Source organism: Phaseolus vulgaris, chromosome 5, assembly GCF_051622355.1.
Source record: "Phaseolus vulgaris cultivar YP4 chromosome 5, ASM5162235v1, whole genome shotgun sequence".
Classification (NCBI taxonomy): Eukaryota; Viridiplantae; Streptophyta; class Magnoliopsida; order Fabales; family Fabaceae; genus Phaseolus; species Phaseolus vulgaris.
In genome coordinates, this window is record NC_143502.1 from 40,854,736 (window position 1) to 40,881,515 (window position 26,780).

Consider the following 26,780-nt stretch of genomic DNA (forward strand, 5'->3'; position numbering starts at 1 on the left):
TAAATATTTGCATTTAGTGAAATCTGAGTTATATAGCTAAAAAACTAGATATACCTATTAAAAGAGTGTGCCTATATAAAAAAAAATGTAATCCTCTCTCTCTTCATAATTTTAACTAATTGGTTTTTTCTCGAGATCAAATTTAATTGGTTGATTTTTTTATGAATTCGAAAATGTAATTGAATTTCAATCTATTGTTTTATATTATGAAAATATCTTAATTGTTTCAAATCTTAAACAACTTCATTATAAGCATATTTTTTTAAGAAAATTTTGAAAGTTCAATTCACCCTCCTCTTGAATCTGACTTGTTTTTTTAACAATTTTGTTTTTGTAAATCATATGGAATAACAATCGATTACATTTGTGTAATTTATCACATTCACTTATTTGCCTACTACAAATGTTTGGGCTAATGTTACCAAATCACAAATAAGCTAGCTCTTATCCCTTTGGTTTTTCTCGTCTATTTTTAGGTTGTTAGAAGCCTTTGGTTACTTTGAGACTTTCTCATGGGTTTCTTTTGTGTGTTATATTTTCTCAAATATTATAGTTGGCTAGTGGATTATACTACAATTGCTCTAAGGTGGTTCCCCTCATGCTTTGTGTGCTACTCTCTTTGTTTTTTTTTATTCAAGATTGATCTTAGCACGTGACTAAGTTATGGCCAAGAAGGTGTGGTGAGGAACTAGACACTCTACTTAATACCATCTTTTGGAACTCGAATTTTTGGGACAATGCTAGTAGTCTAGTTAATGAAGTTTAGTAACCCCATACAAAATTCTCAAAAACTCAAAAAAACCTTGTTATATGGGTTACTTACTTGTTTGGGATACATAATTTTCTTAATGGTTGCCACTAAGATTATGTCACTTGATAAAAAAAAGTTGGTTTAATAGGTATTTTGTATGTGATTGGTATCAAATTGGTCCTAATGTTTGATACCATATGTGTTTGTTTTAACATACTTAATAGAGAAATTTGATAAACTTAATATGAATACTAATTTTGCATATTGTAACTACTTCTTTTTATGAAGTAATAACTTTGTCTCAAATTAATTTAATATCAAAATTTATGAACTAATTATTTTTATTTTATAATATAAGACACATGAGTGCATGTGATTTTTAAAGCATGGAGAATTTATAACTTTTGACACATAAAATTGTAATATTTTTTTTTTAATTTGAGAATTTATGTTTTATAAATCTATTTATTAAAATGAACATAGTTATATAGTATTAAACTTGTTATCATGTAGGATATATTAATGATTTAAGATATTTAACACCAAATAATGAGACTGGATATTATCTCAATGAGTGAATTTGGAACACTCCTCAAACTTATAAAGAGTTGTTTAATATTAGCCATGCAAACATACAAAATATCATTAAAAGATCATTTGAGATATTGAAGAAAAAATGAAATATATTAAGTTTTTCTTCATTTTTTGACACAAATGAAGATTACAAATGATTGTTTTGTGTTACAAAATTTAATAAAAAATGAGGATCAAATTGATCAACTTTTAAAAGTTCAAGACTTGGTGCTTTTAGTTATTGTTAATGAAGAGTTAACTTATTCAAATGAAATAGTTCAAAATAATATCAAGATGAAGTTGCAACTATTAAAGACTATAAAAAGTGAACATGATTTAGAGATACATTAGCAATGGATAAGTTTGTCAGTTATCACAAATAAAGTTAGAAAAAATTATGCTAAGGAAGTTTTTTTTTAATTTGTTATTGAATTATTAATTTTATTTACTTGGTTTTGTTGCACATTTGGAATTTTCTATTGAAATATTTACTTTGTAGTTATTATAAACTTTTGTGAAGACTTTTTTTTATATATAATCTATAATCATCATAAGTTAGATTAATCAAGTTAGTAATATTAGCTATTGAATTTATTAATGTGTTATATGTGATTTTTAAGTGTAGATTAAAAAAACATGAAGGGAAAAAGAATCATGACAAAAAGAAACAATGAGAAAACAAGAAGTTATTTTCATGGAATTTGGAGATAAAATATGTGTTAGGTGAAGTATTAATCAAACAAAATTTGGGAAATAACGATGATGAAGCTTGGAAAAATATTGTATATAATGATGTAGTTATAATGTTATCCACCAACATCATGATCCAAAGTGGCTATTGGGAGAATGTTAAAAATTGGATCAAATTTTGGAGATCATGGTTGAAGTTGTTAGCAACCTCTTTGGTCAAAGTGGATTTGATTGGGACGGAACCAGACACAAAAATACAACTTATAATGAAAATGTATGAAATGAGTATGCTAATGTAAGCAGTTTTTTAATATTCTCATTATTCAAAATAAAATTGTAGTAGTGTTATTAATAACTTATTAACATTTTCGATTCAAAGTAATTAAAAGTGATATGATATGATGAATTTATGTACTAAAGACAAAGCTAGTAGTTATAGAGCTAAAATTGCTATGAATGTTGATGATATAATGGGTACAAAAGTAAATGAAATATATTCTATAGGTTAGAGGGTTTAAATGCTACTATAGATTTAGATAAACCAAAGTTTAGGTAAACAAGAAAAAGATAATCTTCAAGTTCTACAAGTACATAATCCCAAAGAAGAAAGATTGGGGAAAATGATTCAATGGTTGCTTCCATGAAAGATGTGACTAACTTTTGATGAAGTTTTCTAATTATTTGATGAAGTTTTCTAATTATTTTTGTTATTTATAGACCACAATGATTGATTGGGTTTATTGTATTTTGTAGGCAATATATGTGATGTCTAGATATCATGTTGAAAGATTTATTTAATTAGATGATGAAGGATTGTAAATTTGACATCATAAATTTAGAATATAATTAAAAAATCAAGTACAAAATGAGAGACATTCTTTCCCAACTATCCCTAAAAAAAATCTTGATAATTATTTTGGTCTCTATTGATTTCTATGTCATGATTTTCTTCTAGTGTATTTACATGTTTGTGTTATTATCCCACTACTGATATTGTGCTTTTATGTTATATATTAGATAATGTATTTTTTTAACTAAATCATTTTAATGTTATTAAATGAATTAGTTAATAAATAATAATATATTTTTATGAAATCGATCAGTATTAATGTTTTAATTTCAACAATTAAATTATTAAATATTATTTAGTATTGAAATTTGATAATTAAATATTATATGAATATTTAAATTTGACTAACATATTTTGTAAAATTAATTTTTGAATTTTATATAATAAAATAATTTTTTTTATAATAAAAAATTATCTATACAAAAATTCAATTACTTCATCCAAACAAGATAATTATTGAAATAGAAGATACAATTATTCTATTCAAACAAACTATTTAGAAAAATGACAGAAATTCAATTACAAATAATTTCAATTTCAATTTTTTGGAATTATTGAAAGTACTCATCCTAGTAGAAGGTAAAATTATATTGATGTTTTAAACTTTAAGAATTTTTTTTACGGTAATTTAATTAAAATTTTCATGAAAACTCTAAAGTAAATACATCCACTATTTAATGCATTGATGTTTCAATATACTGTTTCATAATTTTTAAGACATTCAAATATATTGAATTTGAATTTCTCTCATTTTAAATCGTTTCATTTCTTTTTTAAATGTTTTATTTAGATAAAGAAATTTAAATTTAGTGAATTTTGGTTTTCTTATTTGGATAAAATGTTTCTATCACCACAAAATTCAACAATTATTTAAAAGTGTCATTATTGATAATCTTTTGTGGTTGATATTGATTGATATTATTTTTTAGTCAAAGTTTATCAAGATTTTTTCATATGATATTTGCATAACTTTAAGATTTTTTCATATGATATTTAAGTTTATGATATATTTTATATGAATAAAAAAAATCTAAATGACATAAACTAAAAAATAGTTATCCCAACAATTTCATAGTCTTAGTAAGTCAATTACATTCAAAAAAAAATCAAAGGAGAAACAACCAAGATCAAAATATAAAGTTGAGAATATGGAAATTTTCAAATTCTTACTTTTTTGTGAAATTTGAATTTTTTTTATAAAGTATTTGGATTTTTTGGAAAATGAATTATACTCATAAAACTTTCCTATCCAAACACACTATTAATTTTTTAATTAATATTTTAAATTCTTCAGCAAAATTGTTAAAGAGTTTTATTTTTAGAAAACATTTTAGATTGAATTCACCTACACACCTTTTGAATTTTAAAAAAATTAGATGACAAATATTGACTATTCAAGACTCAAGAGTTTAGAAATTGAATTATCCAAGGGCTTGCTCGGATTAAAAGTTTAATTCAATTACTTTAAATTAATCAAATGTAAATTTTTATTAAATAATAAAATTTTAAATCAATATGTTTTTAAACATATTTATAGTAAAATAATTTTAAACATTGATTCTGCTAATACATTAAAGAGAAAAAAAATTTGTTTTGCCTTGTTCTATAGTTTATTCAGTCAATCCTTTTCAGAATAAGATATTTTTGCTAACTTTTTATGTTTTTAAAATTCAAATTCTGGTCATCAGTAACACTTTTATTATGTTTTAAAATATTTTAAATCATTAATTATTCTTAAAGAACTTACCTTAATAATTCTTCTAAACTATTTTCTTACAACACTTATTTTCAGAAAAATTTATGTCAATTATTGCACACTTAAGCTAATTTCTTATAACTTTTTCTGCATTAACTTTTCTTTCCCCCATTTTACAAAATATTATTAAAAATAATGATTTATTATTAGTTGTCAAAGGGTGAACAATAGTTGTATTTTTTTATACAAAAAAACGCTTAGTTGATATTAATTAAATTTTTATCATATATAACGCGCCATTTTTTAAAAATATTTTTATTTTTTAATTTAATCAAAACTTAAACTAATCATGCACACACACATTATATATATACTATAACTTTAAACTGTATTTTTTAATTTTGCAATAAAAAATATTTGTGCAATGCATAATACAGTCATTAACATTTATTTATTTATTTTAAGACTATTAATTTTCTTTTGATAAAACTTTGACAATTAATATTTTAATATCTACAAATATTTTCTTCCTAGTTTGAAAAATATTCAGAAAAGAGGGAAATAGGGTACAGAAAAAGGTGTGACGAATCGCGTGAAAGGGGTTTTAATTTTTATTTGTAAGGTTTGTCTTTGTCTTCATTCACCATTTCACCGTTTCAATACTTTGTCTTGTACCATCACCATGGCTTATTCTATTCTTTCCCTCTCAATTTCAAAAGTTTGAATGCACATACTCAAACGCTGCGTCTCACTTCAATCACGCTTCCATGGGCGCAGCTGCTAACGGTGACGGCGCTCCGTCGCCTCTGTTGTTCGTGTCTGTGGCCGCACTCTCCGCTTCTCGCCGCCGCCTCTCCGCGAGCTTCGTGGAGCGGAGCCGCCCTGTCTCGTCGGAGAAGCCGACGGCGTGGCTATCGCTCCAGGGAAGGCTCCTCAACGCCGACGAAGCCAGCTCGGCGCGAACCATCGGCGGTGGCTTAAGCGCCGAACTAGCCCTCGCTTGGAACCTCTTCCCTCCAATCCAAAGGTTCCTCGTAGTCGCCGTCATTGGAGCCGCCGCTGCACGCTCTCGAAAAGACCTTCGCATATGCCACCTCAATAAATCCGTTGAACTAAGGGTACAGTTCGTAACGCGCTCTTCTCTATATTACCTGTTCAAATCCGTAACCGTTTTCGCTTTCGAAATTAATATTCAAATCTATTGTAATATGTAAATGAGCAATAAATATATTATGCACTCTCTTTTAATTTTTTTGGTGAGATAAATTTCTTTCTTCTTTGCTTGTTTGTTTATGAATGAGTGTAATTTTGTTTTTATGATTTTTTTTTTTTTTGCTACGATTTTGTTTTGTGATTTTATTGCACTTTGGCAGGACCAGGTGCTGTCGAGCATGCAGCAGAAGCTCGACACTCTTTGCGAGTTGGTTAATAATTCTAAAGAATACTCAACTATGGCCATGGAAAACTCGTGTGACAAGGATGGGGAATTGCAATTGAATGAGACTTTTGGAATTGAGAAAGTTAAGCTTGTTGATTGCGGTTGTTGGCACTGTGAACAGCACTCTGCTTCCGTTAATGAGGTAATGGTGAAAAATTTTATTGTTTCTTTTTGTCGCTGTAGTGCTATTGCAATTATGCGTCTTCATAATGTGTCTAATTGGCTTCGATCTCTCTTGACTTGGCCTTCAGGGCGCCTCAGTTGCTAGAAACTCCGGTGCTAATGAAGTGCTGCAATATAAGACGCCCTTCCCTAATGAAGATCAAGAGGAACGAAGAATGTCTGATATGTCAGATTGGGCTTCAAGTGTTACATCTTCTGCTGATATCCAGGTAGTGTTTTTTTCTGATTCATCTTTGTTAGGGTCGTGTGAGAGAGTAAATGGACCAATATTTAATCTAACCACATTTGGTTGGGGTTGTGTTAGTAGTTTGATTTGGTTTTAGATAAAAAAATCATATGAACCAAATACAAAATAAAATATACCTTTGGTTTGAGTGAAATGTTAAATTTGATTTAAATGAACAGATCTTTTGTAATTTGTTTAGTGACTTTTTCAAATTTCAAATTTATTTTATGGCTGTCAAAATTGCTTTTGAATTTGACAACTACTTAAACAACAAAATTAATTCAAAATGAGTCACAATCATGGCTTGAAAATTATATTTATATAACTATAAGAAATAATCAATGAAAGACAACACGTGACACATGTGATAATAATTGTATTACATACCTCTTATTATTTTTTCTACTGTCATATATTTTGCATGCGACTCTACCATAACAAAATATCCAAAACATCTAGAATGACATACTACTATTGATATCGAATATTCAAATGCTATTACATAATACTACATATTAATGTAAATATAGTAATTATTGGTTTGGTTCGGTTAAATTTTAATAATAGTTATTGATAATCAAACCACACCACAATTAAAAAAAGCAATGATATGATGCCATCTTGCTTCATTATATAACTCCTTATTAATGATATAAAAAAAAAGTATTTTTGTCATTTTATATAAAATTTGAAATTTTAAGTATAGAAAGAAAGTTATATAGTGGAGCAAAGGTTGTCATTTTATCATTTTTCAATTAAAAATGTGTTTTTTTTTTCTTTTTTCAAATAGGTTAATTGGGTTTTGAATGCCTCAAGCTTGAGTGGTGTTTGCATAGGATGTATAATTTTATAAATGTTTACCTTTTCATGTTCAATTGAACAAATTATTGGACTGTTTTTACAAGGCTACGCAATTTTGATTGTGATTTTTCTTTCACAAGTGGGTCATAAATCTTAGCATCGGTTACTTTGACACGAGATCTGTAACTCGAGCAAATGGTGACTCGTCAGACATTTTGGTTCTTTGCGTTCCCCGACCTTGATTTTAACTGGAACCAGGATAATTAATGGAAATCGTTTAATTATATTTTATTGGAAGTGGTTAATTGTAATTGTTTCGTTTTTCTACTTTCTGGCTACGTTCTTTTCTTTTCCATTTATTTTCTTGCGTTTTTATTTGTTCCATTATCTTTTGAATAATAATTGCAAATATTCTTTTTCTTTCGTATTGCTTTGGATAACTTTTCACCCCCTTTTGTCATCCTCAGTTAAACAATTTGGCTGTAGAACAAGATATTTACAATCTTAGGAAGGACTGTGAAGAGAAGGATACCACAATAAAGGAGCTAACGACCCTGTTGAACTCTAACGAGGTTGCTAATTGCAAGGTAACATTTACATTTTTAGATTAGAATGTGCAACTTTTTTTTCTTTGTTTGAATTCACTCATTACTTCTAATACTGCCATTTAAAACAGAGGTTTGCTGAATTAGAAGACATTATACGGAGGAAGAATACAACAATTTCAAAATTAAAGAAAGACATGTCGGTTCTTGAACAAAAGGTAATACGAACGCATATAGTAAGGTATATTTAAAAAACCGGGACGCACCACTTTGGTTTTTTTGATGTATTTCATGATAAGAAGCCAAACCCGGGAATTTGAATTAACATGGAAAAAATATGAATATACATCACAATACTGTAAGCTCTCATAGCACTGCAAAACAAGAAGGATTTCGTATCTATGAATTTCAAATGGTTTATATATAAAGGGCTCTTTTAACTGCAGGTTGTGTGCAGCTTACAAGACTTCGTCGACCCTCTTTCTCTGCCAGTGGCTCAAATGACAGTCAGCTCCCGCGTATTATGATAGATAACCTTCTGTATGATATGGAGAGCACCACTAGCTCCTCGTCTTCTGATTCGGATAGTTCTTCTGTCTTCAAAGAGCCGGATCTTCCTGCTCATATTGTCCTGAAACAGAATTCTGCCTCCAAAATTGATCAGAAACATACACCAGCAAAAGTATCCAGTTCATCAGGTACAGTTTTTGAACGCCACTCAAAGTCTCGATCCATTAGTCCTCGTAAAGAAGTCTCAAGTAGCCGAAAATCTAATGCAGCTTCTTCTTCAGTCCAAAAGCAATTGTCAGCTCGTGGAGACTTGAAAAAGAGTAGAAGACGATCTCTTAATGGAGATAAGAGCACGACTGCACAAAAGAGATGGGTATAATAGTAAGTACATATCAATGTTAAGGCAAAAATTCACAAGTTTTATTTACTTGTTCTACAACTTCTGTTTTATTGTTTGAGTTTGATTCTCAACCGTTGCAGTTAAAACTCAAGAATTTTGCATGAAAGTTTTAAGCACATTTTATGCATCAGCAAATTTCTTCACATGTTTAAAACAGAAAATTATATGTGCACCAGCTATTGCCATGAATATTCCTTTGTTTTTTATTATATTCTGTATTCGTCTAATATTAAGAGGTGATATTCACCTATGTTTATACGCTTTCGTTTCTCCTGGTAGGCTCCTCTGGAATGTATGTCGATGGTACAGTTTGTCCTATGCTTTGCAATTATCCTATCCAACGGAATGAAGTGTCACACAGAAGATGGTAAATACTTCATGGGCTTATATACCAGTTAAATACTTCAGCAATGACACATTATGGTTTAGACCGGTAAACCACAACGCAGAGGCAGGGATTTTTTTCAAATCTGTTAGTGCTTTCTAGCAGTTGGTTTATTGTCCTTCACTTCATGAATTTTTACTCATTAAATCCGATTTTTGGATGGGTACCTTTGTCAAGTGATTCATGAAGCAGAAACAAACGAAACCACAATTTCTTTTTCTATCATTTCTGTTTAAAAGTTTACTTAAATTAAAACTCTTAAAAAATACATATCTCAGCATATCACAATTTCTTATCTTTAGTTTTTCTTTCAACATCAAAAAACATATTCCTTTTGAAAAGTATTTCCGTTATAGAAACATTTGGATTGTAAAATCTGAAATGTATAATATATTTCAGATTTTACATTATACAATGTATATGCTTTTTGTAAGAAGACTTGTGAATAAAAGAAGTAAGTATAGATGTATCTATTAAAGTTAATATACAATAATAAAATTAGTACTATGCATTAATAAATTCAATCATTTATAAAACTAATATATGTATTTGAGTTAACACTTGTATTTTACTAACATAATATGAAGTCCATAATTTAGCTTTTGCACAATATGTTTCGAGTTGGTATGGGACAATCATCTTCCAATTTCACTTGCATTAATTTCTATTATATAATGTAAGTAGTTGAGGATATGAATGTAAAACATAATCACAAACTTTAGAAAATACCTAAATAAAATGTGAACTGTGAACATGTTCTATACATGAATTGATGCATATTGATATATTTGGAAGGCTTACTTTGTAAAAAGAATATTGTGATATTTTAATTCAATGATTATCATAATAAAACAACATTGTGTTTATTAGCAATCACATATTCCATATTAGACACAATTATCCATTTGTCTGCTACACTAGTCATTTAAGACATCAATGTCAACTAAAGAATTATCATTGTAGTATAGAATTTGAAAAAATAAGTGAGGAATGCCATAATTTACCATTGACATCTCATTCACTAGTAATGATCTTTTTACATGGTCTATTCATTCATAACCACCCAACACAGTAGCAAAATTGTTCAATTTCTTTAAACAAATCCATTATAACAAGTGGTCATCAATCTTCCACCATTCCCAACAATGCAACTATAAAGTGATAACCATAATGATCATCAGTCTTGACATCAATGATGACATGTATGTAAAGGTGAGCACTAGGATGAAACTAGTCCAACATTAGTACTTGTTGATTTTTCACGGCAAGTGTACCGAATCAACTGTAATATAGTATTCTTTAAAGTACGAATGTCGAACCCACAATGAACAATTCTAATTAAGATGTTCTGTTATAAAACTCATTAAGTATAAAAAATAATGTTGAGAACATGTTCATAACCAAATTAAAGATTTCACAAATAACTCGAAGAGTTAGGGTTTGATTTAACCAAAACCAAAACTAACTTATCAAATATAGAGAAAGATACTTGGAATTGAATTGCGTCTATCTCAATCATCTGTATTTTGAATAATACAATATATAATATTCAAAACTACTTATTCTTGATGCTTAATTTAAAGTCATTCACCTTGATTACTCACAGATGAAATTCATAAGATAATTTCTCAAATATTGATTCCTCAGATATCTAACAAATCATCCAGCTTTATGAACAGAATTATGATGCAATTAACAACCTGGAAATTCCTAGCATTACAAGTTATCAAGTATTTTCGTCTATTTCAGATCCTTAAAGGTATTTTCCAGTTAAATTTAAGGATCAAAATCAAGACTCTATTGATAAGACAGAATCAAGCAATAAGCATAAAACGAAAATACCAAGAACAAGTAGAAAAGAGAATATTATATATATATATATATATATCACCAAAAATACATTTGATCAAGGTAAATTACATTCAATCCCAAGTTAAAAAGAACTTAGCCACTCATGACAGCTCCTCCAATCTTCATTCTTGATCTGGATTGCATAAGAAGGGCTGATCTTAGCAAGTTATTCTCCTAAGAACAGAGGTTTTTCCTTCTTCTCTCACTAATCTCTCTCTATAAAAATTCAATCTTTCTCCATCGCTTCCTTTTGAGTTGTGTTTCAAAATTTATATAATGAACTTTAGCTCAAGCTAGCCAATTTAGCTTAAGCTAGATCTTTCAGTGCATTTTTAGCTTGAGCTAGCAATTATAGCCTGAGCTAGATCAGTACTGCACATTTAATCAACTCTGGACAATTTTAGCTTGAGTTAGCAATTCTAGGTTGGGCTAGATTAGTACTGCACCTTTAATCAACTCTGGACAGTTTTAGCTTGAGCTAAATCTTCTTGTGATCCAATTAAGTTTTTACTTTCTTTATGACAATGTCAGCTTGAATAATTCTTTCAATGCTTCATATTCATCTGTAATTTACACAAAAATTGAGATTAAATTTCTTCATTTTTTCTTGGTTCAAAATTTATAATCAGATTCAATAATTCTCATATTAGGATAATTTTCTTACATTAAGCAACAATTAAGTTCCAAAGTGTTCAATTTTCTCAATCATAAAAACTACACATTGACACTTATCAATACTCCAGTAATCCTCAAATGGAGCATCATTTTCCCCCTTTCCTTGCTTAATTCCATGTAGAATAACTATTATTTATTAAATGAATAACATCAACATGCTCAAAATAAGAGGAGTCGTGCCTACTATCTTCACAATTAGAAAATATCTAAAATACTTCATCCATATCTATCACATGTGAAACATAAACCCTTTTCACATTAGAATTGTTGGATTTGCTTTTGGCAATTTGTATATTGATTGGTGTAGACAAAAAAATGGAAGAAGGCTAGTTTTGTGGGTTTGGGATGATGTAGGGACCGTGTACTTGAGATATGGTTGAGATAAATGATTTTTTTGTTTAGGAATGTACTTCTATTGGTACAATTTTTCCAGAGATATTTGTACGAGTATAGAGGTAGGGTCCTAGGCAATAACATCCCTACGAATGTCGATTTTGAGACAACTGATAAAACAATCTAGTAAAGCATTAGGGATCACACTATATGCATGATTGACTAAAGTAGAAAACTCGCGATAATACTAACATATCCATGTTGATTAAAAATATCAAAAGGTGAACATTGGTACAATAAAGGAACAAATTCTAGTTCTTATGGTCTAATAAATCCCACCCAAGACTAAAAAAAGAGTAGTCTTAACAAGCATATTGAACCAATGTATAACATCAACATCCATAGATGATTAAAAGTTATGTATAAAAAGTATTATAATAAGTGAAAAATTATTCATCCTTAAAAACCCCTTGAGATGTATTAGTGTCATTAAATTGATGAAGATCAAGTTTGATGTTAGGAATCATAAATTAAGAATGAAAGGATGATGAACTCATAGCTCTGAGGATTTGTAATAAAGTGAAATAAGTTCAACATGGTTGTACCAATTTCTCAAAATGATTAGAATATTGAACATGATAGGATTCCATCATTCACTTGATATCAACTCACAAACTCTTAATATCTATTATAATATCCTCCAAGCTAGTGTTTTTTTGTCATGAGACTTATGTGTTTATTGAATGACGATACATTGATATTCCACAAACTAAAAACACACTTAACGATTTATTAAATTATTTTATTTATTTTATTTTTTAATATAAAATATTATTATATTAATTTTAGGGATTGTCAAAAGTATTTTACTCTTTTAAGGGTGTGAAAGACTCTTTTTTCCACGTTTATTTGATATTAATCATTCTTGTCATTATATCATCTTTCAAATTTGTCTCTATCTCATTTTCAGATATAGCATCTGCACTAAGTAAAATACAAAAAAAAAAAAAAAACAAATAAAGAAAGAGGAAAAAGAAAAAAAGAAAATTTAGATAACTAGAGGAATGAAAAATAATAATAATAATATGATGACTGCGCTTTGATCCATTCATGTCACTCTCACTCATATTGAGTCAACCTTCATACACGCCTTTTCTTTTTCTCCATTCACTCTGCACTTTCTAAATTCAACTCACACAATATACTTAATTTAATATTATCAATAATCAAATATTTCTCACAATTTCAATTATGTTTAGCCAATTTTAATTTTAATTCTTTTATCTTCAATGGTCAATTTTGCATCCAACTCAATTATATAAAATAACTTTTAAACTACTTATAATACTAACTTTATACCTAATCTGTTTTATGGGATATTGACAAAATTTAATATCATTAATGAAATTTAAGTTTATTTTAATATTATAAGATTGATTTATGATATAAAACTTATCCTGTATGCTGTAATTGTCAATATTGACGTGAGATTTCTAATGTTTTTTATTTTAAAAAATCGAGAATAAACTCTTTGAACATTCTTAAAGTGTAAAATAAAAATCATAATACAAATAATTTGAATAATGATTAATCGATTCAACTTTAAAAGTTTTGTTCATTGAAAAAGTGGGAATAAACATCCTTGATAGTTATTTTCAATCATTTGATCTATTTTCCAAACACAAATCAGAGAAAGATATATGTTTTTGTAAGATTAGAAAGAAACCAGAAATATTATGTTAATAGTTGGAATTTACTTATCTTTCAACAACAAAATTAATGATGAAACACTAAAAAAAAAATCATTAAATAAAAACCAAAAGTTTAGACACAAAAAATCATTAAATAGAAATTTAGAGATAAAAAATAATTAATTGATATAGTAACTAAATTAGAGACACTACTATTAATTTCTAAATTAGTTTATATTATTGATAAATAATTTCTAAATTTTACAAATTCTTGATTATCAAATTTAGAATCTAGATAATTGGTAATTAAAACCTTGGTAGCGGATTAAATATCAATTTAAAAACTATTTATAAGCCATAGAAACTAATTTATAAATCAATAGTTTTTTTAATTTCTAAAATGTCTCTAATTTAGTTATAATAGGAAACATAAAGTTCTTACTCAAAACATAAAAAACAGAAAGTTCTTACTCAAAACATAAAAAAAGTAATATAATTTAGTTCTTTGGTGGTTCCGACCAAGTGAGGCAATTTAGTTGAACTGGGACTCTCTTTGTGTGAAGAAGAAGAAGAATATTATAGTCAAACAGATTGTGTAAAGTAGCGTGTGAGGAATTCAATTTCAAAAGCGATTCCATAAACATTACTTCATATTTACACGGTCGGTCCTATATTTGACCTTATAATTACTTGTTAGTCCTATTCTTCCAACACCTTCGCATTACCTCTTTATTTTCCATGAAAAGTCTAATTTAATTTCAAATTCTAAAGTTGGAAAGACATTTTTTTGAATTCTCAACTTTTTTAACTTTATAATTTATAATACAGTCTTAAAGTTGGAATTATAGAGTTTGGAAAGTATTTGAGAATCCAAAATATTTTTGAACTTTACAATTTAGAATATGTAACAGTCAGAGGGTAGTTATGGAATGTCTCATTATTCGGTATCGACCGACATGCTTAAATTTATTAAAATTAAAGGATGATTAACAAGATTAAGTCGTATAGAAAATTAGGTAATAGATCGTAACACAGTAACACCGTCTATCACAATCTTATAAATAAACACAACAACCAAAACAATGGTACATTATTATTATGCATTTATGGCATAAACAAAATACTAAATACTTACTTGAGAGTTGAAACACTTTTTCCATGTGACCTCCCGACCAAGAGCTAAAGGTAGTGAGTAAGAAGCGAAGGAAGGAAGTGAAGTCTAACCAATAAGGAGTTAATTGTTCAGTGGGTAGAAGAATCTCTCAATCCCTTTATACAATAAATATAATTTTGTATTTCAAATTGTAAAATTCAAAAGGTACTTGAAAATTCAGAAAATACCTTTCAAACTCTACAATTAAGAATACAATTTTTTTTTTCAAATTGTAGAGTTTAAAATGTATATGAAAATCCAGAAAATGCCTTCTAAACTCTATAACTTGAAATATAATTTTATACTTTGAATAGTGGATTTCAAATATTTGAAAATTTTGAGAATAACTTTTGAAGTCTCCAATTCAAAGTATAGTTTTGTAAAAGTCTTTACCATTTTACAATTTAGAAATAAAAGAAACCAAATCGGCACTTTTTGTCGAAAGTAGTTTTAAATTAAAAGAATTACACGAAGAAAACGCCTAGTTGCCAACAATGTTCAATCCAACTCATTCGAAATCAAAATCTAAAATTCACCTCAATCCAATAATTTTTTGATCAAATTTAAGTTTTGTTGATTATAAGATTACTTCAACCTAGTTTACATGGGGAGCATCAGATATTATAGCATTAGTAAACTATAGGTTATTCACACCCTGTTTTGTTGTGTTGTGTACTTTTTTAGGTTCAATTAGTAATTTTGATTTCTTTAGTTCAATGAATACTTCAAAAATGGTATTTTTTTTATGATATAACAATTCAAAATTTGGATATTCTAATAATTTTTTTTACTTCAACTTGGTCCGTTTTAATAAAAGAAAAAAGTTACGTCCTTTCTTAAACAAAAACTATATGAATTTGAAATTCTGGAAACAGAAATTCTAGGTTATATCTGAAAAAAAACTAACTATTAAATTGGTTAGGAAATAAGTTTAAGTTGGTTATGTTTAAATTTGATGTCATTTGGGATGAAATTGTTAAGATCAATCATTGCATTCGTATTTTTTATTTTTGTACCTTTTGAGGTTTTTTGTATTGGTATTATAGAACACCGTGAGTCGGTCAGAATCCTGAACCACCTGAACGCTCACCCACAATAAGAAAGGTCATGTGATAACATGTGGCCGACTGACCCACCCATGATGACGAATCGTGGGTTGACCAAGTCAACATGGATAATCCTTAATTAAAGGTTAGTTAGCACAACCCTAAACACGAGTCAATCCCCTAATTCGGCCTATCAACGAAAGTCCATTAAGGTAATATAAATAGCACAGATTCTAAGAATCAGGTATGTCACTATCTATAGTACTCTGACAACCGAGTGTCAACACCTTTGTTGACTTGATCGTCTTCTGCAGGTATCATCCGAGCCTGTGCTACTGAACCGGAGGAACTTAAAGAGAAGAAAGCTGAGTGTGGAAACAACGGATCGAGAGAGTAATAACCCAACCGTTTAAGAACAACTTTACCTCAATGAGATCTTAAGTGAGGTGAGATTATGTTTACCGTACCAGAATGGATAAAAAAAATCAAGAAAATTAAGTTTTGATTAGTTAAAGTATTGCAATGTTTGGAGAAGTTTGGATTTGAGGAAGAAGCATGGGAACGAAAATGGTCAAAGTCCACAACTCCATGGCAGCATGGATCATAATACTTTTCCACAAACCATAAATTGTTCACATTATTAACCACCATCAAGCCTCTTTGACTTCCCATATCCTTATTCATTTTTAATTGACATAACAACCTCAGTTTTAAGTTCAACAACCATTTACCACACACATCCCTCAAAAATTCCCTCCTCCCAAGCTTCCTTCACCGGAACTTAGTTAGTTACTTTTTGTTAAGGCGCGTTTGGATTGCTGATTCACTCACCGTAACCTTTTTTTTCCATTGTGTATTGGAAAGTGCGAAGGCGGTGTAATTGAAACGGCAACCCAAACAGCCACACAGGGTTGCGTAGGGTTAACATGATCATGGATAGAACATCGCAGAGCAGCTCCGATTCGCCGACGCGAGATCCGAAAGTGCTTTCCATCGAGTGTCTGAGAGGAAGCTCCAAAGCCGACGAGTGGACCGGCGACATGCTCCAAAGCGGTGACATCGTGGAGGAGCTCCGAATCGGTTCGACGGCGAAATCGCAGATCCGGTACCAATCGCCGTTCAAGGGCGGGAGGAGCGGGGTGCAGAAGATCCTTCAGGAGGCGTTCAAGAAGAAGGAGACGTCGATTGTGGTTCGGGTGCGGCGAGGATCGGAGGAGTTGGTGGAGTTGCAGGCGTGCATCGTGCCGAACGAATTCGCGGCGAAGAAGGGTTTGGTTCTTCGCTCGATTGATGACCCGAATTACGTGGTCGGGTTCTTGGATCGGACCGAAGCAGAATGCTTCGAGCTTCAAGGTGCGTTTCGCCATCTTTCTTTCTTGTTTTTCTGGTCTGCTTTTTGACTTTTGAGCTTCCGTGTGTTTTAATAATTAATAAACATTAATAATTGGAAAGTATCAATTTTGTTTGAGATAAGCTTCCAATAAATTAATTTTTTAATTTTTTTAATTTTTTAATTTAATATATTATTATATTATTATAATAGGTTGTTATTTATATGTTGTTCTTTAGATTGTTTATTTAGTTAAATAGTATTTATTTGTATTACTTTTGTTTAATAGTAATAATTAAGAGTTGAAAGGATGATAACTTAGAAAATAAAAAATATAAATAAAACAGATTAATTGTAACTCCTTAGATAATTATTGTCTTAGTCAAAAGTTACAAATTAACGGTAAAAATATTTCAAATGAAATTAAAATTTATAAAAAAATATTTATATTTTAGATCTTCAATAATTAATTTAGATGATGATTTAAATTTAATTGTAATCATTGAAAAATTCTGTTAATAGAATTATTGGAAATTTATTTAGAAATAATGATAAAGGAAGGTGCGTTTAAAGAATATCATAATACGTTGTTATATCATAAATCAGAATAAATAATTTGGAGTATCAATATCTGAATTTGACATTTCTAATATACTATTTAATACTGTAAGTTCTAACTATATTATATAAAATAACACATTAACCTTGTACAATTCCTGCATGTGTACTAAGGTTTTTTTGGTTACATAGGACAACGGTAGCTTATGATGTAATAGTTAATTTTGTCGTTGTGCTTAATTAGCTTACACGTAACATGCGTGGGGTTGCCAATGAGTTGACATTGCGTTGAGTGCACGTGTATTAAGCCCATTCCATCTCTTTCTGTGATTCCATTCCCATGTGCTTGCGTGAACCTCACATATGAAAGTTGCTTATATTCATTTCAAACCTGTGACTTCTTCTTCTGAAGTCACCTTTCCGACTTTTTTTTATTAAACACTAAGGGTAAAACTTTGTATTAAAAATACCTTTTTTATGTGCCAAAACAAAGTCTAATGCATACCACATCCACCATCTGAAAAAAAGAGCAAATGGAAAATCCCTGCCTACACATCTTTACATTAGAAGTAAAAGAAAATGATGTTCAGTTTCCTCTGTATTGGTATGCTACTTAACTTAGATATAACCTCTGCGGCTTGGTTAGCCTTTTAGCTATAGTAACCATTCTTTTCCAAACGTTATTAGATTTCAAATGTAAGGAGTAAATTAAATTATACTTGGAACTAGGCCAGAATCATCTTAGGCAAATATGCTTGATGTTTTCTCAAATTATCTACTTACCCTGAACCTCGTCTTCTGTCTTCTTTTAGAATCTAGATGCAGACTGTTAGTTTATTTGTCCTAAGCTCAGTACCTATGTCACAACAAATACTGATCAAACTTAGCTTGAGTAGATATGTCTTACATTGTTTGTTTTCTAGTTGGAGGGTTCTCTTTGGACTTCATTCTATTACAAAGTGAACTTTAAGCCTAACTCAACCCCATAAAACCGGCTCATAGGGTTGAGGTTTGCACCCACTTATATACAATGAAAGGTTCTAATCTCTAGTCGATGTGGGATCTCCAACACATTCAAAGTGTTCAGCTACGATTAAGTTAGTGCTAGCAATTTTTGAACTGTTCCGGCCGTTCTATTGCAAGAATGCCAATATGAACATATGATAAAGCAACCGATCTCTTTTGTCAAATATACAAATAACTAATCTTTTTATAAGGGACATGGATGAATTGCAACCAATTATTCCAAATTTATGCCGATGGCTTGTCCTGTAATTTGTGAGGTTATACCAACTTAAAGCCCTGTGTATAAAAAACCAAGAAAAATCAATACATCTTGCAATGACCTTACATTATAGGGATAGTTATTCCGCGTCTTTTTTAAACCTCTAAGTTTGTATTGGCTGGTCGTCAGCAGTATTTGGACATTGATGCCAATGGCTTTGCAATTTTCTCCACTCTTTTACTTTCGAGTATCATATCTGATATTTGTTGCAATTTGCAGCTTCCAGGGGCACTAGGATGGTAAATGCATTAAACAAGACCAAGTTACAGGATGGATATGTTTCGTATTCATGGGAGAGGAGAATGCAAGAAATGCTATCAGTTCCCAATTCTAGCAACTTTCTTTCCATATTATTCCTTCCCAAAGCTTCAGATCGGGTAGCTTCTCGCTACAATGATCTGGAGGATACCCTAGCCAGGGTAAATGCATGGCTCAATGCAGGTCAAGCTTCGGGGGTCCCTATTGTCTTCATGAACATCCAAACTGAGTCCCTACTTACTAAGGTAAATGATCACTCCTTATTGTGGCTTTCTTGAACTTTGAACTTGAGAGCTTAACCTTTTAGAAGGATTGGTTCATAATATGATGTTACTGTTGGTTATTATTTTTGCTACCTTTTAACTATATATATAGCAGTTGATATAAGAAACTGTACGACACATTTTAAGATCATAAGAACGAAACTTTTACCTTCTTCATTTGTTTTCAAGTTTCTCGAGTGTTGTGTTTTTGTACAGTATGACATATGGAGTTTCTCTTTTATTTGTGTGACAGATATCTGGAGAGACAGCTTCTTCCACTGTGAATGCAGGATCATTATCTGACTTAGCTAACATAGCAAACGCAAGCCTTTACGGGTTTGAGGATTACCATGGAATAGACATTGGCGTTGTTCGAGCAGTTCGCCTATGGTATGCTCCGGTTGCAGGAGAGTTCTCTATTGAAATCAAACTAAAAGAGGAAGACTCAAAGCTTGGCTTTGCCATTAGTCGTACTGAAGAGGTTTCTATCTTGATCATGTATTTCCATATATACTTGCATAAATAAAATTTAGATGCTGTTTGTAGCATTTTCTAATTAGAGTTAGAGTTTCATCTCACTATTTTGCATAATCCTTTAGAGCAAATTTGAAAACTTTGGTTTCTTAAATTATTGAGGTGAAACTCAGATTTGATTAAAAGATAGTGCAAACAATACCTAAGAAACTATATATAGAAAGGTTCAATGGTATATATAATTTTAAGTTTAGAAAAATGAGGGGTGCAACTGGGCACCTCACTCTTTTGGGTTCCCGTATCATATATATGTATATTTTTATGTATGTGTTTATAAATATATGTATGAATATATATATATATATATATATATTAAAATTTTACCTTTTGCATCTTCTGAATTTATATATGGAGTTGACTGTCAAGTGTGAGACTTATATATCAGATCTATAGATTATACGGTAATAATAATTTATTATTCATTATTTGTAAGTAATTGCACCCGCTGAACAGGGTCTTGGATCCGCTACTCTGTGTGGTTACATTAAAAAGACATCGTATTGATTAAAGTTTTAGCTAATTAATATTTTTCTTTTGCATCCACAGGGATTTATTTTCATCTCATCGGTCATTAATCAAGAAAATGTACCAGCCACACGATCAGGTCTGAGCAATCTGTATAAACTGGCAACAGATACTTGTAGGATGTTGGTGGTTTCAAGAGTGTCAAATAAAAAAGTCCTTCCATGGATGGTTTCTTCAACAGGAGCTATTCGGTGTTATGACACTGTTTCACTCAGCCAGAAGCTGTCCTTGCACCGACACACCAGAGTTCCCATTCTCCTACACGTCTTCCTTTGGGACAGGGCTTTGGCAGCTTCAAGTGGAGGAAGCACGAGATTTAGGGCCTTGTCTTCTTCTGTGTTGCCATCACATGCATCTGAAGTTCAGCTACCACCCATTCCAAACGAAACTCATGTACTTCCATTGCCCCCTCCACCTTCTGAACCAAGTGACATTACAAGTGAAATTTCCCAGTCCAGGCTTCAGAGAGACACGGCTGGGGAATTATCTTTTAGATTCCACGATTTTGCTTTGTCTAGTAACTGGGTATGATGTGGATATAATACTGGTAGCATATTAAATGACTTCTCATGTCATGCTGTTGTAGTTTATTGTTGTATAGCATTGCTTTAGACTTCAGAGGCCTTCCACATTTTAGTTTTCTTCATCAACTTGTTCACGGAAAAGTTAATAATCTATCATGACCTTTTCACCTTTTATTGAATATGGTAATAGCTGATATTGATATTTTGTTTCATAGTGGCAGAAAGAGAAAAGGTTCGCATGGTGAGACCTTCATGCAAGAGAACTGGTGTAAAGGTGTGTGAAGGAAGGTAAGGAGAAAGAAGGAAAACTTCTTGTAAAGTTATTGAATTCTCCCGTACTTAAACATACACCCTATACATAGGAATACAAGCAAACGAAAAAACAGAAAGAAAAACATAAACTAATATATAAAAATAGTAATAAAGCAAAAACAGAAAATAGATATTGATATAACAATATCTTAACACCCCTCCTCAAAGTGGATAATGTATATTTATCAGTCAAAGTTTGGATGTGATGGTATTGAAAGACAATCGATGAAGGGACTTAGTAAAAACTTTGCTTATCACACAAGGTGAAGATGGAAAATGTGCTTGGTATGATAATGGAAGCTTGTATTATAAGCTATATGATATGAAGACTGATTGTCATGGTACAAAATAACTTAACCATTGTAATAAATAAGCATATTATGTCTCAGAGGAAGAATGTGAAGCAATAGTTTGTTTATTTAATTTTGTTGAAATGACAAGTTTGTTCACTTGGAATCCCTAAATGCTTTAAGTTGTATCTTATAATCTGAAATAAAGAATAATTATTATGAAGAGATAATAAGTGTTTTACATGAGTAACATCATCTGTCAATATTCAAAATTCAATTTTGTTTACTTATTTGTAATTCTTGTATATAAGACTCACCATTATGAGTGTGTATTTAGTTAACATTATGAATTGATAATTCTTGAAGCAAATATGAAATTTTGAAATGATTATCTTTGAATTTTTTCTCTCTCAAATCTTTTCAAAGAGTTTTCACAATGTCAATGTAGATGGTGCTCTAAGCAATTTGAGTGGACAAGGTGTGAGATAATCCATACATGTTTGCATTTCTGTAGTCAAGAATTCCATGATGAATGAGAAAAGGAGATCAAAAGAGAAAATACAAGACAGACAATGAAAGCAGAGCATGATTTGACCTGTTCTGACCGTATTGAATATGGTAATTGTTGGTATTGATATTTTGTTTCACAATAGTAGAGAAATAAAAGGTTCGCATGGTGAGACCTTTGTGCAAAAGATCTTATATGTAAAGGTGAGTGAAGGAAGGTAAGGAGAAAGAATGATAACTTTTTGTAAACATCTATTGAATATTTTTGGTACTTAAACATACAAAAAGGATTCATATATATATATATATATAAGAATATAAGAAAACAAAAAAAAAATTAAAAATTCTTATTTTTCAAAACATAAGTGACTTCAAATTAAAAAAATTAGAATTGAGTGAATTTGTTTACCGGAAAAGATGTATTTCGAGTCTCTAAATCATAACTAATATTATCTAATCTTTATTTATTTTTTTCTCAATCTATTTCAAATATCGTAAATAGATATTCTCATGATTTTCGTGCATGATTGTACATAATTTTATTGAATTATTTTATTAGTGATTATTGACCTCTATATTTCTTTTTAACAGAAAACTAGACCAACTAATGATATAGAAATTGATATTACAAAATATCATAATAGTTTAAAAAATAAATAAATAGATAGTAATATAAGACTATCTTAACATCATTCAATATTGCTTTTAATTCGAATAATATTATTAATAGAAATAATTTACAAGAAATTTTCTGCTTAATAGTTGACCGCATCTGGTCTAAAATAAAAAATAAAATAATATATATATATATATATATATATTATTCATTGTAATTAGATTGAACTATATATAGTTATTTTCTCATTATATTATTAAAATAGTTTGTAGGTCTAGTAAATCTTTGAAAAAATAATTTAATTGTTTAATCGAAATAATTAAACGTTAAAGTTATAATTTTGTATACATATACTTTTAAGGCTATCAAGATAATCACAACATAAAATTGAAGAGTATATATATTAAAATTATGAAAATATATTGTATTTTCCCATATGTTAGAATGAGTCATAATTTTTGTTTAAACTTATAGTTAATAAATAATAAACAAATAACAGGATAAATATATTATAATAACTTAATTGTGGTAGTGCCACGGATCGCGATCCGTGCGTGCAGGGTAGAAAAGACGCAAACCGTTGATCCATATGCTCATCAACGGTCCCAGTTTTAGGTTTTTCACACTTCACTCAATTCTCCCAAATCCAAAACATTTTAAAATTCGCGCCCTAGCTTCTTTCACTACCTATATAAGCCAAACCTAACCCCAATTTCCTATACCAAAGTTGAATTCGTGAAGCCTTTTATTCAATACTGCGATCCAAAGATATTTTCTGCTGCAAGAGATCAATGGCACGTACCAAGCAAACCGCACGCAAATCCACTGGCGGAAAGGCGCCGAGGAAGCAATTGGCAACGAAAGCTGCTCGGAAATCTGCCCCGGCCACCGGCGGTGTGAAGAAGCCTCACCGCTTCAGGCCAGGGACGGTCGCTCTCAGGGAGATCAGGAAGTACCAGAAGAGCACCGAACTTCTGATCCGAAAACTTCCATTCCAGCGACTTGTGAGAGAAATCGCTCAGGATTTCAAAACCGATCTCCGGTTCCAGAGTAGCGCCGTCTCTGCTCTTCAGGAAGCAGCTGAGGCTTACCTCGTTGGACTCTTTGAGGACACTAATCTCTGCGCCATTCACGCCAAGAGAGTTACCATTATGCCCAAAGACATTCAACTCGCACGCAGAATCAGAGGCGAGAGGGCTTAGATAGGTCTTCTCTGGTGTTTAACTGAGATTTTAGGTTCCTTATTCAATCTTGTGTGCTGTGTTCAAACTTTTTATTATTAGATGTGACTTATTTCTAGCATAATCAGTGTATTGTTATTTTGTGAAGATTAAATTTTCAAAAAGATCATTATCATTTTGGTAACTAACCTATCTATGAATTCTTTGGATTTATAATAAAAATACCTAAATTTGCACCAACGATAATTAAGTGAAGAGTGATTTTAATTTGAAAAGGTTGGGGTTAGATGCATAATTTTTGTTTTGACGCATTCTTTTAAATCTGTGTTCACAAGAATTGACTTCCAATTTATACACAACATATCGATAGATCTGAGCCTTTCATTTCTAATTAATCTACGGTTACAATTGCCATCCATTGTTGACCTGAATGGACCAATCAGGTATTAAAGCCACTAAAACCTTTATTTTTGTAGCGATTTGTGTTTGATTTCATTGGGCCGCGGTTTTTTTTTTTTTTTTTTTTAAGTCTAGTTATTATTGATAGGCCCATTAATGTATTTTTTTTATTAGGGTGTTCGTTATGTTTACAATCTCACTTTTTTAGGTATGCGTAAATTCTTAGTCAGTTAAAAATATTTCTTAGTGTTGTAATGTAAATAATTCACTTTGAACTATAAAATCCAAAATATATAAAAATATAATTTAAATTGTAGAACTCGAAAGTAGTACCCAATTTAAAATATATTTTAAGATTTAAAAATGTATTTGATATTATTTAATATGTTTATGAGATTTAAAGATGTATTTGATATTATTTAATATGTTTATGAGATTTAAAGATGTATTTTTAGATGGCATAATTTGAAAATGAATTTCAAACTGTATATATAAATTATGAATAATTCAAACTTTTATATTATTGTAGAACAAGTACAACCATTATCCATTTGAACTTTTGTTAGTGAAAATATAATGGGCTCAATCTATAATGTATGGACTCTTCATACATTATTTTGTTTAGGGTGTTTCTCCCTGCACCTCATTATTTTTTAAAAAATACTATTTTATTTTTAAAAAAAATTATTTTCAAATTATTTTTTTTGGAATGTTTCCGGAAAACATTTTATGAATTACTGATTTAATATTCAGGAAATAAAAAAATATGTTTCAAAAAGTATATTTCAGATTTTTTTTTATTTTTTAGATTTTCCTTCCCAAAAATACTTTTTAATTTACGGAACACTCCTATTCTAGAATCCAAAACATTTAAAAGTAATTTGAATATTAAAAAAAAAATAGAGATAGAAGAAGAAATACCCTTTTGTTTATCTCATACCAAATTGAATACTTTCAATTTTGATAAAAATATTTGAATTTGAGTTCCTCAGAGCAATGGGAACAAAATAATGGAATGAAAATTAAATCTATTTGACATTTAACTAATCTTGATTTACTTGAATTTTGATAGCTTCCGAAATTCAAAACGAAATTAGTTTGAAACTTCCGTCTTGTCCCGTCTTGTTGGTAGTTGGGAGACTTTAGTTGAACTAACCCATGTGAAGGTGAATTTGTTCCAACAACTTTACCATTACATACTTTGTTTTTTCATATCTGTTACATTCGATCTTATTCATCCACAATCATCCAAATTCTCCACAAACCTAAGACAACAGTACTCAAACCATAGTAGGTATGTGCATTATAAGTAAAACAAACAGTAAAATGCAGGGTGTTTGAAGATAATGTTGGAGATCTCACATCGATTAGAAATTAGAACTTTTCATAGTATATAAGTGAGTGCAAGCCTCATCTTATTTAGCCGATTTTTTAGGGTTGAGTTAGACTTAAGGTCCACTTCGTAATATAGTATCAGAGCCATTTCGAGTCTATCCTAACAAGTGTTTGTGTTGAGTTTATCGTACCATCCGTTATCGAATCGAACCACCTATCATATAAGACAATTAAGGTGAAACAGTGGAATTTTGAAACCTCGCAATACAAGACAAAATCAAATGATTCAACGAGGAAGACAAAAGTATACTATATATATAACGTAACTTCGTATTAACTGCTACTTCAGTTTACAATACGTTCACTACGGAAATCGGAAGATGGAATACTCAAAAAGGATAAATGTTTAACGTTGCCATTTTATAGTGGACAGAAAGAAGCATGCAATGGTGCACTTGACAAGGCACAGAATCTCTCCATTGTTTGGACCAAATACCATTCTAACTTTTTATTGAAAAAATCTTGGCGAGATGTTTAATCACTAGATTAATGATGAACTTGTGTTTCATGTCAGAGCAATATAAATATTAACTCTGATATTCATCTCAATTTAAACTTATTACGAATTTATTAGAACTGAAGTTTAATTCTTACTCAATTTTATAAAACTAGTTTATAATATAATGTATTATAACAAAAATTATCTATAATATTTTCATTCATATATATACATAAATTAATCAATTTTAACTAAAATTTATATTTAATAATATTTATTATCTTTAACTACTGAGTATTAAAAACTAACTTGATCTTCGAATGATTTTTTAGCATGTATTTCTTTCGTCTGAATCAATGATTGAGTATCGTTAGGAGTCGACACTTGTAAGACTATATTAAGAGCTGACACCGGTAAGCTATGAGGCTGACAATCCTCTTAAATGGTGTGTCCGTTTCGGACACATGTATCTGACACCGACACTCGTAGGATACATATCGGTGAAATGTCAAATTCAAAAAAAATATTTGTTGGATTTCTAGCAATTCTAACACAATTTTAAAAAGG

The 26,780-nt window shown here is 30.1% G+C and overlaps 3 protein-coding genes and 1 pseudogene across 8 annotated transcripts; all 4 read left to right on the plus strand.

The window, feature by feature from the left end:
* The first annotated feature begins 1,960 nt into the window (after nt 1–1,960).
* Nucleotides 1,961–2,678, plus strand: LOC150027646 (uncharacterized; annotated as a pseudogene).
* A 2,515-nt stretch (nt 2,679–5,193) lies between these two features.
* On the plus strand, nt 5,194–9,270 carry LOC137817078 (inactive rhomboid protein). Of its 5 annotated transcripts, none has more exons than XM_090301938.1 (8): nt 5,194–5,678; nt 5,934–6,140; nt 6,250–6,390; nt 7,676–7,795; nt 7,885–7,973; nt 8,204–8,451; nt 8,533–8,644; nt 8,943–9,081. In XM_090301938.1, exons 1-7 carry the CDS (start codon nt 5,328–5,330, stop codon nt 8,640–8,642), a joined length of 1,266 nt encoding a protein of 421 aa, XP_090158064.1. In that variant the 5' UTR covers nt 5,194–5,327; the 3' UTR covers nt 8,643–8,644; nt 8,943–9,081. The 5 variants fall into 5 exon arrangements, 1 of the variants encoding a protein (XP_090158064.1); XR_016520722.1 differs by having other exon boundaries at nt 5,197–5,678; nt 7,885–7,971; nt 8,200–8,451; nt 8,533–8,666; nt 8,943–9,270; XR_016520720.1 differs by having other exon boundaries at nt 5,197–5,678; nt 7,885–7,971; nt 8,200–8,451; nt 8,943–9,270.
* Nucleotides 9,271–16,245: 6,975 nt separating this feature from the next.
* Nucleotides 16,246–21,253, plus strand: LOC137817012 (uncharacterized). 2 transcript variants are annotated; one of them, XM_068620213.2, is made up of 4 exons: nt 16,246–17,150; nt 19,190–19,473; nt 19,745–19,972; nt 20,572–21,253. In XM_068620213.2, the coding sequence occupies exons 1-4, from the start codon at nt 16,724–16,726 to the stop codon at nt 21,079–21,081; spliced, it is 1,449 nt and encodes a 482-aa protein (XP_068476314.1). In that variant the 5' UTR covers nt 16,246–16,723; the 3' UTR covers nt 21,082–21,253. The 2 variants fall into 2 exon arrangements, with proteins under 2 accessions (XP_068476314.1, XP_090158797.1); XM_090302671.1 differs by having other exon boundaries at nt 16,340–17,150; nt 19,745–19,989.
* A 2,247-nt stretch (nt 21,254–23,500) lies between these two features.
* On the plus strand, nt 23,501–24,164 carry LOC137817059 (histone H3.2). The gene has a single exon (XM_090301963.1). It carries the CDS (start codon nt 23,591–23,593, stop codon nt 23,999–24,001), a length of 411 nt encoding a protein of 136 aa, XP_090158089.1. The 5' UTR covers nt 23,501–23,590; the 3' UTR covers nt 24,002–24,164.
* Nucleotides 24,165–26,780: the final 2,616 nt, after the last annotated feature.